Source organism: Carcharodon carcharias, chromosome 7 (genome assembly GCF_017639515.1).
Source record: "Carcharodon carcharias isolate sCarCar2 chromosome 7, sCarCar2.pri, whole genome shotgun sequence".
NCBI lineage: Eukaryota > Metazoa > Chordata > Chondrichthyes > Lamniformes > Lamnidae > Carcharodon > Carcharodon carcharias.
In genome coordinates this window covers 25,688,373-25,704,743 of record NC_054473.1, presented here as the reverse complement: position 1 = coordinate 25,704,743, position 16,371 = coordinate 25,688,373, and the positions used below count along the sequence as shown (strand labels likewise).

Genomic DNA, 16,371 nt, shown 5'->3' with positions numbered 1-16,371 from the left:
CTGCCCCATCTCCAACCATTATTTCCTCTCAAATCGCTAAACAAATTGTCACCTCTAAAATCAATTCACAACTTTTCTGCAACTTCCCATGTGATTTAAGCTTCCACTGCTAACACAGCACTGATCAAGATCTGAAACACCTGTAATTTTGACCATGGTGCATTATCCCCTCTTGCCCACTCTGCTACTTTGGACAATCAGCCACAATCTTCCTCAAATACATTTAAAATTGACTGTCCTTGCCAGTCTGCTCTTACCTAATTATAGACAAAGCACCTCCAGCAATTGTCCCTCTCTTCCCACCTTAAATCTTTCAGAACCTTCCAAGGAGATCTCTTTGCCCACCCCCCCCAATCCCCAGCCCTCCTAATTCACATGCTACCCTGTGAAAATATCATTCACAAACAAAGTCAGCTTCCACACTTAAGCTAATGACACCCAGCCTTAATTTTTCATAACCTTCAGGCATCCACTGCCTGTATGTTACCAGACTACTTGTCCAAAAGTCAAGTCTTGGATGAACCACAATTTCCTCCTGGGAAAAATCCAAGAATACCTCGCCACAGATTTCTGACTAGCCCAGAGATTTTGCTTTTAAATTCATTCATTGAATGTGGACATCGTTGGCTAGGCCAGCATTTATTACCCATCCCTAATTTCCTTCAGGAATACAGGATGATGGAGGACTATATTATTTGTCAATATAGCCAGAGCCCAATACTCTACAATTTCATGGAATCTCTTGCTGCTGTTGCCCCCCGCACCCCCACTCAAATACCGATCATTCCAAATTTAAATGTGCTGAGCAGCTCAAATTTACCACCATATTTTATACCTTACACAGCTGCTACATTTACAGCTCAAACATCAAAACCAAATGACCTCGGCTTCCAAATCTCCTCACTTTGCTGAGACTACAAATCTAAGCTCCAATATCCTCTAAGTTCTGCAAATCCCAAAGCTTAAAATGTCAGTGTTTTCAAAACACACTCATCAGCAAAACCTCAATATTATCACGAAACAATACTGTAGGTCAACACAGATTTGCCACCTGTTAATGTATCAACACATAGAATAACTGGATTTAGTAATTTAGCTAGCAAATTCAAACCAATTTAAAGATAACTCCAAAAAGAAAACTTATTTAATGTTAAAAGTTCGCTTTATTAAATGTAGATGATAATGTTGTGAGCACTTACCAAATAATTTCACAACAGTAAACTCCGAGTCAAATCCCAGGGAGATCTACCTTGAATTTTGGGTTAAGCAGAGCTTCATGACAGCCACAGAGGCCTAATTTGCCACATGAATGCATCTCTCTATAACCAGATATGGCCATAAACATGAAATGGGCGTGTTCTTGGGATGCCTTGAACCACGCCAGAGCTTCAACATCAGGATAGGCAGTCATTCTCAAGCTCTTCCTTGAGACAATGTCTGCTTGTTGAACGGCTCCAAAATATCCTTAGTTTTCAGAATGGTGGACAAATTTGATGGCAGAATATTCCACTCTTGCGATGGCCGCTTTCCTCCTCAAGCCGTAATTTTCAACTTGTTCTATCAGCTTCATATTCTGTCCGATTGACAACACAACTTTCTCGCAGGTTTCACCAACTTGCACGCTTTGCAGGTTGCTTCAGAGAAATCTTAATGTGAAATGATGGCTTGTCCAGCATTTCATATTTGAACATGCTTAGGTCTAAGCACTACACTCGGATTGGTCGGCACCATCACATGACTGTTGGCAGAAGAGGTCAGCTTGCTTGCGCAGCAGAAGCACCTCTTTTGCTAAGCATTGACACTTTGCTTGTTGACGTCAAACAAAATTTCAGCTAACCCAGATTGACCACTGTGGAATTTCAGTTAATCATGGGCATCGTTCTATGGCTTTCACTATTCTGTCAGAATGGTTGATATCTTCAACACAAGTGGAATTTCACGTCATTCAAGTCTGACAGAGATTTCATTGCAGCTGAGGCCTACTTTGTCACTATGATCAGCTGAGCAGCACAAGCACAGTAAAGCACTTAATTTCAAAATAGCTTTGTTTTTCCAAAATATAGCATTGATTTTTTTTTAAATTACAGTTTTCTTTAAATCAAGGGATACACTCATTAAATGATGGACCTGCTTTGGGAATATCTGACCCCAACTTGCTTTCAATATTTATTTTTTACATTGGCAGCATAAAATTGAAGTTTATTGAAAAGGGGGAAAAGGCTGTTAATTAGGCTATAGCTGAAAATGAAGTCAAAGTAACCAAAATGATCAGCAATCATTTAGAATACTGCAAGAGGTTCCAACCAATATGTTCAAAAGAGGGGTGAGCATTTTGTTTGGAATTAGAATTCTCTTCCCTACCTGTAGGGCTGCTTTTAGAAACAATGAGAAGTTATGGTCTGGAGGAGGGGGAAGAGGATTACATCATCCTCTGAAAAATGGCTATCCCAATTCAATATTTGCATTAGTTGATGAATCCACTGAATGCTCAGTAACTGAGAATCACAAATGGCAAGATGTTTGTGCAGCCATTAGGCAATAGTCAGCAGAAACTGCTACCAAAACAAAGAGGACATGTACTCTAAACATAAAAGATCAGTCAGAGAAAATAGTAAAACATAAACAGACCAGCAAAGCCCAAGGTTTAGATTATCCATTAGTGTTGAGCAGGCTAATCTCAGTCAGGGCAACAGAACTGCCATTACAATTTGGTCATTCAGTTATGGGGAGGGAAGGAAAATGGTCAGGGTTCCCCATTCCTAACTGATGACCATGTTAATCCTGTTGGAAGCACACACAATATCAAGTGAAGACAGGGTCAAATTCAACTCCATGGCTACTTGTAGAAAAATAAATCTGCCTACTGTCACTGTAGGACCACCACCCACGATAATGGTCACTTGGGCAAGTTACTGAAGATCAACAAGATTCTACAGAACCTTATCCAGTAAAGAGAGTAACTCCATCAGGAGAAGGGGAGGGAAACTGGTAAAAAAAAGTCCACAAAAGGCAGGATAAATCCAACCTGGCCAATTACTGGCCATCAGTCTACTCTCTACAGCAAAGTGATGGGTGTCATCATCAGTGCTATCAAATGCGCTTACACAGCAATAACCTGTTCACTCATGCTCGGTTTGGGTTCTGCCAGGGCCACCCAGCTCATTACAGCTTTGGTCCAAACATGAACAAAAGAGCTGAACTCCAGAGGCGAGGTTAGGGTGACTACCCTTAACATCAAAGCTGCATATGAGTGAGTGGCATCAAGGAGCCCTAGCAAAACTGGAGTCAATGGGAATCAGGGGGAAAACTTCCACTGCTTGGAGTTACACCTAGCACAAAGGAAAATGGTTGTGGTTGTTGGAGGTCAATCATCTCAGCTCAGGGCATCACTACAGGAGTTCCTTAGGGTAATGTCTGAGGCCCAACCATCTTCAGTTGCTTTAATAACCTCCTCCCATCACAAGGTTAGAAGTGGGGATGTTCGCTAATGATTACACAGAATGTTCAGCACTTTTCGTAATTCCTCAAATACAGAAGCAGTCTGTACCCATATGCAGCAAGACCTGGATAACATTAAGGCTTGGGCTGATATGCAGCAAGCAGCATTCGGCCACAGAAGAGCCAGGTAATGAGAAACCTCCAATAAGAGAATTTAACCACCTCCCCATGATATTTAATAGCATTACCAACATCCTGGGGGTTACCACTGACCAGAAATTGAATCTGGCCAGCCATAAAAATAACTGTGGCTACAAGAGCAGGTCAGAGGTGGGAAACTCTGCAGGAGTAACTCACTCTCCCAACTCCCCAAAGTCTGTCCACTAATCGCCATGGTACAAGTCAGGAGTGTGATGGAATACTCTCCACTTGCCTGGATGAGTGCAGCTCCAACAACACAAAAAGCCCAACACCATCCTGGACAAAGCAGCCTGCTTGACATGCACCCCATCCACCACCTTCAACATTCGCTCCCACCAGTACTGATGCACAGTGGCAGCACTGTGTACCATCTACAACATGCACTGCAACAACTCACCAAGGCTCCTTTGACAGCACATTCCAAACTTGCAATCTCTACCACCTAGAAGGACAATGGCAGCACATGCATGATTCCCTCCAAGCCACACACCATCCTGAGTTGGAAATATGTCAATGCTCCTTCACTGTCGTTGGGTCAAAATCCTGGAACTCCCTTCCTAACAGTACTGTGGGTGTTCCTACACCACAGGGACTGCAGCAGTTCAAGGCGGCAGGTCACCACCACCTTCTCAAGGGCAATGAGGGATGGGCAATAAATGCTGGTCTAACCAGCCACACCCACATCCCATGAATGGATGTATAAAAAAAATGACTAACCAGACGCTACTTATGTGAAATAGTAAACAGCATACAAGCAGTGCACTCTGCACAGTGAAAATTACTTGAAACTGATCAATGTGTGTTATTCTTGGTTCAATAAGCTTTCAGGTGGGTACAAACGATTAGGAAAAGCTGAATTTTTAAAATTGTCAGACAAATCCAGCTTTCATTATCTACAAATTACAATTATGCTACCAGATACAGAAACTATTTCCTTATATAGATAGAATAACACACTTGAATGATGCACTTGATCACACTTGAATGATGCACTTGATCCATTAACCAGCTGACATTCAACCATCTACTCAAATGTAAAAGACTTTACATGTTTTGCATTAATGGAATGATGCCAGCCACTGAACCAGAGATTTTTTTTGTTCCAAAGCATTATCCACAATCACAATTAAGCAGACCTCTGCTAAAAAAGCTGATGTCACAAAACTTTTTCTTCCACCTTTTCCTTATATGCAGAGAACCACAGGACAAACGGATTCCAAAAATCACACAATTCATCGTGACAAAACATTGCATCTCTGCATCTCCCAAGGGCTTAAAAGGCTCACGGATGAGTAATTTCAGAGATTAGTGCATAAATCAATTTACCAATGGTAAAATGGATATTTTGTTAAGTGCTGAACTGCAGTTAATATACATCACATTCAATGACTTTAAATTGAAGTTTGTAAAAGATAATGTAGTTACTCCAATATATCGGAGGACTATTTGTCAGTTTACCCCTGCATTTCCATCTTCATATGCTGTATACGAGATAAAAGTTACCTGTAAAATCAAAAAAAAAAAAAATCCACATTTCATATTGTCAATGATGCCAATTGTTAAGCATTTTGTTTTACATGTTGTTTGATTCGGTTTTAGCATGGGTTTAAAAACCCAAATCAGGGCTCTGGCAGATAATCTAGGTCAATTCTTCAGTGATATTAAAAGAGTACTGCACTGTCAGGGATTCAATCGTTCAGTTCAATGGAGTCATTAAACCCAAAATACACAACTTGGCCCCTTAATAAAGCTGCCTCTCCAACAGACAAATGTGTGATGTCCCATGTACGCTTGAGAGAAAAACCGACATTTCATGTTGGTGATGGCACCCTTAAGTTGATTTCTGGTAAAGCACCTTCTTCCAATAAATGACCATATGACCAAGCTACCAGGGAGAAAAAGAACTAAAAAAAGGAGAGAGCATGCAAGCGTGTTGAACATGGGTTGGTTGGAAGAGATTTGAAGGGAAAACCTTGCCAAAAATTAAGCTGAAGGCCTAACAAATCTCAGCCCTTACACAAATCTTTGAAACTGTACTCAGTCCTGATAAATATCTGGCTCAAGTTTTTGTGGTCTCACCAATGTCTTATACAACTGTAGCACAACATCCTTACTTTTATATCCCATTCCCCTTGCAATAAACATGCCATTTGTCTTCCTAATCACTTGCTGTACCTGTATAGTAACTTTGTGATTTATGTACCGGGACATCCAATCCCTTTGTACCGCAGTGTTCTGCCAAATCTCTCTGTTTAAACAATATGCTGCTTTTCTATTCCTCCTGCCAAAATGGACAAGTTCACATTTTCCCATATCATACCACATCTGCCAAACTCTTGTCTACTCATTTAACCTATATCCCGTTGCAGATTCCTCATGTCTTCTTCACAATTTACTTTCCTACCAATCTTTGTGTCATCAGCAAACTTGGCTACCATACATTTAGTTCCTTTATTCAAGTTATTGATACAAGTTATAAACAGTCACGGCCTCAATGCACATCCGTGACACTCCACTTGTTGCACCTTGCCAACACAAAAAAGATTGATTTGTGCCTACTCTGTTTCCTATTAGCTAACCAGTACTCTATCCATGCTAATATATTACCCCCTACACCATGAGCTTTTAATTTGTGTAGTAACTTTTGATGTGGCACATCAACAGGTTCCCCTTCATCCACATTGAGGAAGTAACAAGTAAAGAACTCCAATAAATTAGCCACACAATTTCTCTTACACAAATCCATGTTAATTCTAAAACAAAAAAATGCTGGAAAAACTCAAGTCTGACAGCATCTGTGGAGAGAAATACAGAGTTAATGTTGAGTCCGTATGGCTCTTCATATGGACTCGAAATGTTAACTCCGTCTTTCTCTCCATAGCTGCTGTCAGACCTGCTCAGTTTTTCCAGCATTTTTTGTTTCAGATATCCAGCATCCACAGTATTTTGCCTTTATCCATGTTGATTCTCCTTTTTGGCACCGGAGATTTTCTAAGTGCCCTGTTATAACCTCCTTAATAACAGATTCCAGAATTTTCTCCATGACAAACGTTAAGCTAACTGGCCTGTGGTTTTCTCCCTCCTTTCTTGAATAGAGGAGTCACATTCACAATTTTCTAATCCGATGGGATCTTTCAAAAATCTAGGAAATTTTGAAAAATTAAAACTAATGTGTACACTATCCCAGCAGCCACTTCTTTTAAGACCTAGGAAGATCATCAGGACCTAGGGACTTGTCAGCCTTTAGTTCTAATAATTTTCAGTACCCTTTCCCTGACGATTGCAATTGTTTTTAGTTCCTCCCTCCCTTTCACCTCCTGATTTACTATTTTTGGGATGTTACTTCTATCCTCTACAGTGAAGACAGACACAAAATAGCTGTTCAATTCATCTGCCATGTCCTTATTTGCCATTATTAATTCCCCAGACATCCACTCTAGAGGGCCAACGCTCACTTTGCTTACCTTTTCCCTTTTTAAATACCTGTAAAAACTCTATCAATTTTTATATTTTTAGCTAGCTTTCTCTCGTACTCTAATTTCTCCCTCCCTGGAAATCTCTTAGTCATTCTTTGCTGTTTTTTATATTCTATCCAATCTTCTGACCTGCCATTCATCCTTGCAGAATTATACCCTTTTTCTTTCAATTTGACATCATCTTTAACTTCCTTAGTTAGCCAGATGGTGCATCCTTCCCTACAGTCCCTTTCTTTCTCACAAGAATGCATCTACTCTAATATTCTGAAATATCTCCCAAATGTCTGCCACTGCATCTTTACTGATACATCCCTTAACCTAATTTGCCAGTTCACTTCAGCCAGCTCTGCTATCATGCCCTCATAATTGCCCTTATTTAAGTTTAAAACACCAGCCTTAGAACCGCTCTTTGTCCCTCAAACTGAATGCAAAATTCAATCATATTATGACTGCTGCTATCGAGGGCACCTTCACTAGGTCATTAATCCTGTCTCGTTGCACATTACCAGATCTAGTATAGCCTGCTCTCTGGTTAGCTCTAGAATGTGCTGCTCTCAGAAACTGTCCTGAAAACATTATGAATTCTTCATCCAGGCTACCTTTGCCAATATAATTTGGCCAATCTATAGTAGATTAAAATCACCCATGATTATTACTGTACTTTTCACAAGCAATTATTTCTTCCTATATACTCTGTCCTAAATGTGGTTGCTGTTAGGAGACCTATAAACCACCCCCAGTACCTTTACTATTTCTCATCTCTACTCAAACTGATCCTATATCCTGATCTCCAGAATGGACGTCATCCCTCTCTACTGTACTGATGTCTTTCTTAATTAACAAAGTTTCCCTCCATCTTTCCTTAGCTTCCTGTCCTTCCCAAACGTCATATGCCCTTAAATATTCAGGTCCCAGTCTTGTCATCTTGCAGCCACATTTCTGTAATGGCTATCAGGTCATATATATTTAATTCTATTTGTGCTGTCAATTCAGCTGCTTTGTTATGTACACTACGTGAATTCAGGTACAAAGCCTTCAGTTCTGTCCTTTTCTTATTTTTTCAAACTTTAGCCTTATTTGGTGCATTCTTTGGTTCTATACTGTCCCTTCCTTCCTAACTTACTCGGATCACTTTTGTACTCTTGCCTTGTCTTCTCTATTTAATTTTCCATATCTTCCCAACCTGATCCCTTTGTTCCACTATTTAGTTTAAAGCCCTCTCTAACTCCCTAGTTATACGACTCACAAGAACACCAATCCAGCACGGTTCAGATGAAGACCGTCCCAACGGTACAGCTCCCAGGTTCCCCAGTACTGGTGCCAGTGCCCCATGAATCGAAACCCATTTCTCCCACACCAATCTTTGAACCACAAATTTAACACTCTAATCTGATTTACCCTAAGCCAATTTGCTTGTGGCTCAAAGATTACCACCCTTGAGATTCTGCTTTTTAATTTAGCCCCTAGCTGCTCATGCTCCGTCAGGAACCTCTTTCCTATTTCTGCCAACGTTGTTGGTACTTACGTGGACCATAGCTACTGGATCCTCCCCCTTCCACTGTAAGTTCTGCTCCAGCCCAGAGCAGTTGCCCTGAACCCAGGCAACACATCCATCTAGATTCCTAATCTTAGCTGCAGAGAACTTTGTCTATCCCCCTGACTACACCGTCCCTAACTACCACTACACTCCTATTAACTCACCCCCCACTTGAATGGCTTCCTGTATCACAGTGCCATAGTCAGTTTGCAGCCCTCCACTTTCATCCATACAAGTTGCAAGAACCTCAAACCTGTTGGACAATTGCAGAGACTAGGCTCCATCACTTCTATCTTCCCGATCCCCTTACTTGCCTCACTCACAGTCACAACATCCTGTCCCTGACAAATCAGAATGCCCCAACCCAAGGGTGTGACCGCTGCCTGGAATGAAGTGTCCAAGTAACTTTCCCCCTCCCTGATGCATCGCAACATTAACAGCTCGGCCTCTAGCCCAATGACTCGGAGCTAAAGTTCCTCCAGCCACAGACGTTTACTGCAAACATGTTTGCCCTGGTTCATACTGGCCTCTAGGAATTTCTACATCCTGCAGTCACAACACATCACCTGCTGTGCCATCTTAGTTGAGTGTTAAATAATTTGTTTTCTTAATTTATAATTAATAAACCATACTACTCAATAAATGTAATTACTGCTAGTAAACCTTACAAGTAAAACCTTGCACTTGAAGTACCTAAGTTTTGATGGATAAATGAGCAAAATACTCACCAACCAATCACTTACCTGTTTTCCTGTGATATTAATGCATTGGTTTTAATTTTCCAACACACTAATGAGAAACAATAGGACGTTATTACATTCCCTTAAAACCTAATTTGGTAAAATGCAGATCCAAAAATAATAGTCCTATCATGGTCCATGTCAAGTTTCATTTGTGCCTTTCACATTGAAGGTTTACTTAACAGCACAGGTATTGCACTAGAGGCTACAACAGTATTTATAAAATGGCATATACCAGCTATCATATATAGGATTACAACTCATTTTAGGTGATAGTCACTTGGTAGTAGTACAAAGCTTGAGTGCTGCTGAAAAAAAAAGAGATGCTGTCAAAGCTTTTAGTCTTGCACTTATCAGGACAGATTCAAGAATGCGAAAATTCAAAGGGAACAACAATTAGTACTGCATGAGAAAGGAGTGTTGACTGGTTGAACAGCTCCCATGGGGAATGCGCCAGGTAGCTGCTGTTCCCCCCACCTTGTGCATTTGTTTAATCAGAACATGTTTCTGCTTCCGGAGAACAGGATCCCACATAAAAATATGCAACTTCTAGAAAGTAAGTCCTCTGCAAGCAGAAGTAATATGTCCAGGCAGTGTGCCTTTTTTATTTAATCAAAAGCGAGACACAAAAATGAGTAACGTGGTATATGAATTTCAGTGGTGCAATGCCAGGTACATAGGCCATACATCCCAATGACTGGTGGATCAAATCAAAATCAGCCCGCGATCGGCTGCGCTCCGCCATTTTACCTGGGTGGGCCAATTAAGGTCTGCCCAGCGTGACGTGCACCCGGAAGCACTGAGCACTCCCTGTGCAGGCGAGGGGAGGGAGAGTCAGAGCCTAAGCTCTTTTGCGCATGCGCGAAAGAGCACAGAAATCTCCGATGCACAAAGCTTCCTCAGGGAGATTAGTTTGCTTGTGAATTTAAATTTTTTAAAATTTCAGACATGTCCCCTCATGTGTCGATGAATTTTAATGAAAATTTTTATTCAATTTATAAAGCCTTCATGAAACCTCAACCAGCCCATTGATGAGGTTTGGGCTCTTTGCCTGCCTGCCAACCTTAAGGTTGGATGGGCAGCCCAGACAACCAGTTTAATTAGATTATTGACGGCCTTAATAGGCCTTTGACAGTTCAGTGGGCATACAGCCGACTCCAGTGCGCGCGCGCCAAATTGAAGATTGGAATGACGCGTGGTGACGTCAGGACACATGCCCAAAGTCATCGCGTCATTTTACACACCGGTGAGCGGGGATCGACCCTGCGCACCAACCAGAATATTTAGGCCCAGGAGTATACCTTCAGCTGTTTGCAAAATACAGAGTATTGACATACTCAACCAATTCATTCTTGCAAAACTCAGAACGCAATGTCTAAACATTAGATGTGATTCCACAATAGTGGACAACAGTAATTGAACAATCCCAAGTGTGCTAATTATACGAACAACAAATTTAAGATCAGATAGGCTCGCAATATGGCTCACTTAGGCTTGCTAGAAGTTGCATACATTCCAATGCAAGGTCGTGTCCTCTACAAGCAAAAGGAACATGTCCAGGCATTGTGCTTTTTTTTGAATTTAGCAAAAAAAGTATGAGGCTCAACATTCCCCTGGTGCATTCTCCAAGACAACACCTCGACCCAGGCCAATTAGTGCCCTTTTCTCATGCAGTATAAGTTCTGCTCCCTTTGAAATATAGCATTCTTGCATGTGTCCTGATGTGTGCTAAATGAAAAGCTTTGACAACATGCATCTTTTTCCAGCAATATTCAATTTCTATACTACCAAGCAACTGTATGTAGTTTAATTCAGAAAAATGTGAAGTAATATATACTGGATGTAATGAAGGAAAAGAAAAAAGACTTGGAAAAGGTTTTAAATATATCCAGGAGCAGCACAGTAATGGAACAGAGTACAGAGATATTCCAAAAACGAGAGGAGAAATCAAGTAGATTTAATTCAAGTAGAGATAGGAAAACAATGAGAGTCAAGTTACTTAAATCTCCAGGATGTGACATGTTTTAATACCCTGCAGTGTAAACTAAGGAAATTGCAGATCCTCTAGCGTTCCAAACTCTCGCGATTCACAACATGACCATTTGCCAATCCAAGGAGACAATGTCAGTCATTACTTAAGAGTGCAAGTGAAAGACTTACAGGCCTAGACTTTCCTAGTTTAACGAACATTATGAAAAAAGTTAATCAAATGTATTATTATGGACAGAGTGACCAAGCACTTGGCAAATATGAACTGATCTAATGAACCTAGTTTAATTTTGAGAGATCATAACTGAAGTGGTAGATAGGGGAGTGTCTGAAGGTGCTATTTATATGAACTTCCAAAAGCCATTAACACTTCCACAAGGGACAATTAACAAAAATGAGAATGCATGAAATTGAAGCGAACCTATCGACACAGAAGCAAACCTACTGACATAAGAAAAATTAAGGAATAATGGCTACCTACTCATTTGACACGCTGCGACTAGTGGTGTTAAGTAATTTATACAGTAAAATGGCTCAAGAAAAAAGCACTATATACCCAAGTTTGCTGATGATATTAAGTTAGGGGGCACAGTAAATAGTGCCAATAGAAGCAGAAAGTTGCAAAGGACATCAATAGATGAAGTGAGGGGGAACAATGGCAGATTCAATTCACAACTCAAAAAGTGAGGTCATCCACTTTGAAGCCAATATAGAGGAGATCAGGATATTTTATAAAATCAAGAGTGAGAGAACTGTGGAGTAACAAAGAGTTTTGATGTTTCTCTAAGTGATCTTTCACACGCATGAATATAGTTATCATAATTGAGCCTGATCTTATCCTCACCTTATGTTCATTTACAGGGCCATAGGATTATCATCTAAATGCCATACCGAGTGGAATAGGTGACCATGGGTTCCAAACATTCCGATTATGGCAACAGTGGATGCCTTTGGCTTAACCAGGACTCCAACAACAGACTTTAGATCTTAGCTGCTTCCTTCATTTTCGGCCCCTTTCTCTTGTTCCGTTAATCCTTCCGGTGGTGCACTCCAACCTTTCTGCACAGATAACATCTGAAAAACTCCATTTATCATCTTTTGATATTATTTAAGAGTTCTCTTGTTCTTCTAGACCCATTCAGTACTTCTTTAGTTCTTTTCTCGACCCAGATTATCCTTAGGATTCTTCTTAAGCACCACATTTCAAAACTGTTGATTTTCTTTTCTTCCTCTTTCCCAATGCTCCAAGTTTCACATCCATAGCTCATTACTTACCAGACTTAATATGTTAGTACAGATTCTCATTTTCAAGACTCAAGCTGACGTTCCTTACACTGTTATAAAAGCTAAATGCTGCAGATGCTCAAAATCTGAAATAAAAAATGCTGGAAAAATTCAGCAGGTCTGGCAGCATCTGTGGAAAGAGAAAGAGAGTTACTGTTTCAAGTCTGTATGGCTCTTCTTCAGGGCTCTGAAGAGTCATACGGACTCAAAACGTTAACTGTTTCACTCTCCACAGATGCTACCAGACCTGCTGAGTTTTCCCAGCATTTTCTTTTTATTTCTTACATCATTGCTTAATTTTGTAAACATACATTTGATTTGTCCAATCCTTTTTCAGATTTCAGTACTACTTTTGATATTGGATGTTAGGTGGGTGGGAAGGCAAGTGGTGAGGATGACACAGAGTCTACAGAGGTTAAGTGAATGGGAAAAAACTTGGCAGATGGAATATAATGTGGGAAAACGTGAGGTTATGCACTTTGGCAGGAATGACAGAGGAGCTGAATATTACTTAAATGAAGAAAGGCTGGAGAAAGCTGTAGCACAAAGATCAGGGGGTCCTCATGCATGAATCCTAAAAAGCTAGCGTATAAGTTCAGCAGGTAATAGGCAAGGCAAATTGAATGTTGGCCTTTATTTCAAAGGGAATAGAGTATAAAAATAGGGAAGTCTTGCTAAAACAATACAAGGCACTAGTTAGACCACACCTAACATACTGTGAACAGTTTTGGTCTCCTTATCTAAGGGAAGATATACTGGCATTGGAGGCAGTCCAGAGAAGGTTCACTAGCTTGATCTCAGGGATGGAGGGATTTTCTTATGAGGAAATATTGAGTAGGTTCGGCCTGTACTCAATGGAGTTTAGAAGAATAAGAGGCAAGCTTATTGAAATAAAAAAAGATTCTTGGAGGGTGTGACAGGGTAGATGCTGAGAGGTTGTTTCCCCTTACAGGAGACTCAAGGACCAGAGGGCATAATCTCAAGAGTAAGGGGGTGCGCACTTAAACCAGAGATGAGGAGGAATTTCTTCTCAGAGGGTAGTCAATCTGTGGAATTCTTTACTGTATGCAAATTCAGTGCTACGGAGGGCTGTAGAGGCTGAGTAGTTAAGTATATTCAAGGCTGAGATAGACAGATTTTTAATTAATAAGGGAATCAAGGGTTAAGGGGAAAAGGCAGGAAAGTAGAGTTGAGGATTATCAGATCAGCCATGATCACATGGAACGGCAAAGCAGACTCGATGGGCCAACTGGCCTACTTATGCTCCTATGTCTTATGGTTACTGTGCTTTCTAGATAGGGGAATCAATTAACTTGTTCTAATTTGCTTCCATTTACTGTGAATTTGCATACTGGAATGTCCTTTTTCTTTGTCATTTTGATAGTGTTTATTTTCTTCCAGTTGAGTCTCAGCCTGGATTTAACACTTGCCTTTATGACAGCATCAATTAATAGGATCATAGGATATCAATCAATTAGAAAATCTGATTAATAGTTTTCCTTCCAAGCCCAGAATACAAAGGGTCAGGGAAGCCCAATGTTTTGATTTCATGATTCCTTCTGGCCTGCAATTTTGAGAAGATTTACAAAATATACTTGGTAGTTCCCTGGAAATATACAGCCATTTTATGGCAGAGAACAAACACAAAAAAGCAAGACAGAACAAAACATTTATGCAATGAAAATTGATATGAGTAACCAGACAACAGCTACTGCCTTGCAAAGGGAGAGTATTAGATAAAAAGCAGTTTAGAGAGCATTGTGATTTTTGAACATTTCATAATTCTTCACACCAAACAATCATACAAGCAGGCGCCACTACAGCAACTTCGTTGTACCTTAACTGTAAAACAGGGGTGACAGGAACAGTTTTCCAAAGCATTTTAAGATGGGGCATAAGCACAGTACATATACCCAACAGACAATGCAGTGAAACAACAGAAGGTGCAGATCCTTCTTCAGTACTTTTAATGTGGCAATTTTACATCGCGAAATTAAAAAGTTTACCAAAGCAAGCATAACGTCACAAATTAATAAATAAACCCAGGACAGATCACTTAAAGCGCACACCATGAATGTTCAGCCGCAGAACTCCATACTTGATTCGTTTGTATTATCTACTTGATTCGTATGTATTATCTGCTTAGAGCAGACAACTAGCAAAGGATAAACACTGCGTTATGCCCCTCCCTAGAAAAAGAACCATTTTCCCCAATCCCCATGAGGCGAGTAAAATTAAATCAGATTAGGGATTTAAAGAAATGCTACCATGCATCACCACGCACTTTAAAAAAAGCCCCACTAAATGCGTCTTTATTCCGAGCAGCAAAACCTAATGTCAATAATGAGCGAAAATGCACCCAGCAAGTCAGGCAGCATCTGTGGAGAGAGAAGCGCAGAGTGAGAGTTAAATGTCATCAATCTTTAGCATTGCCTACGTTGATTTCAGGACTTCCAGCGACCATGGCACCTTGAAAAGCGAAAACAGGGAGGTACTGTGGTGATAATTAAGTTACTTCTTTTATAAGGAGGAACTCTGCGGAGAAATTCGAAGGACTACAACGACGCTCGGTTTGTTGTCAGCAACTGAAACCCCTAACTTCGGCGTGGCGTGCTGCATGCGGGTTGTGCAAGAGGGCGAATGAAGATTTCCCGTTTGCAAAATGCTTCCTGCAGCGGTCGCTTCTTTAATGCAGCATTTCTGCCCAGGACGGTATGCTCATGGAAGCGCGAGCTGGCGGCGCCGTTAACCGACTAACCTGGACGTGGGAAACAACCAAACTCCGATTGCCTTCCCCGTGGTACTTCCATTCGTTTCCGTCGAGTTCCTTCACTTCCATAACCGCCGGCGTTTGTTTTTATTTCGTTATTTTTTTTTCCCTCCCCTGCCTCCGCCGTCGTCCTTAGTTCCCTCTCCCTCACATAGACTCGAAGTGCCTGATGACTGACTCCAGGTCTGACAGCCTCGGGCACCGATGGCCCAACGCGCGCGCAGGAAGAGGAAAGTACACCCTTCCCTGACTACCGGAAGTACTCATTCCCCTCCCACCATCCCAGCGCTGATTGGATGAGCAGGCATTGAGTGGTTCCCGATTGGTGAGTTCACAGTACGATCATGCCACACGATTGACCGCCCACCCCCCCACAGTTAGGTTGAGAGGAAGAGTCTGTGGGTGTCTCAGTAATTCCTGACATAGTTCTGCTTCTAAAACGCACGTTATTGCGGGATTACAAATCCAGGTTAATGTGTAACATGTGTAAAAAGGAAGTAATTTTGGAACCAAAATACAGAAGCGAAATTCTGGAAATACTCGAAGTCAACAGTTCTGTTGAGAGAACTGTTGAGAGTCTTGTTTCAGGAGTTAAAAGATCATCGACCTGAAACTTTAGCTCAATCCTCAAGAATCGAGAAATCCATAAAGCGAGAAAGACACACAATCTTATTGTTATTTATATCACAAAATATGAAGCAGAGTGAATAGGAACTACTTGGTGTGTTTCTCCTAAAACCTTAGAACAATCTAAAATTGTGTGAAGCAGGCTTGTTTCAAAGTAATTTAAGCGTTTAATTCTATTCTGTAACCTACTTTAATTTCAGTACCTACCTAACATACATACTAATCCCCAGGTGACGTGCTAAACATACCTTCAAGAGAGACATGAATTTGGAGGTCAGATTTCTTTGTGGCTAGAATGTCCAACTAGGA

The 16,371-nt window shown here is 40.9% G+C and overlaps 1 protein-coding gene across 10 annotated transcripts in view; it reads right to left on the bottom strand.

Moving 5' to 3' along the window:
* Positions 1-15,669, bottom strand: part of ippk (inositol 1,3,4,5,6-pentakisphosphate 2-kinase) — a 75,707-nt gene extending 60,038 nt beyond the window's left edge. For 4 of the 10 annotated variants that reach the window (XM_041191381.1, XM_041191373.1, XM_041191377.1 and 1 more), the window contains exon 1: positions 15,424-15,667. Coding sequence is in view for 9 of the 10 variants with exons in the window: in XM_041191373.1 (XP_041047307.1) it covers positions 15,424-15,504 (81 nt within the window). In the remaining variant the exon portion in view is untranslated. Of the gene's footprint in view, positions 1-5,097; positions 5,143-12,272; positions 12,321-14,734; positions 14,754-15,423 lie in introns of those variants that run through there. The other 6 variants (XM_041191375.1, XM_041191380.1, XM_041191372.1 and 3 more) reach the window with 4 other exon arrangements.
* Positions 15,670-16,371: the final 702 nt, after the last annotated feature.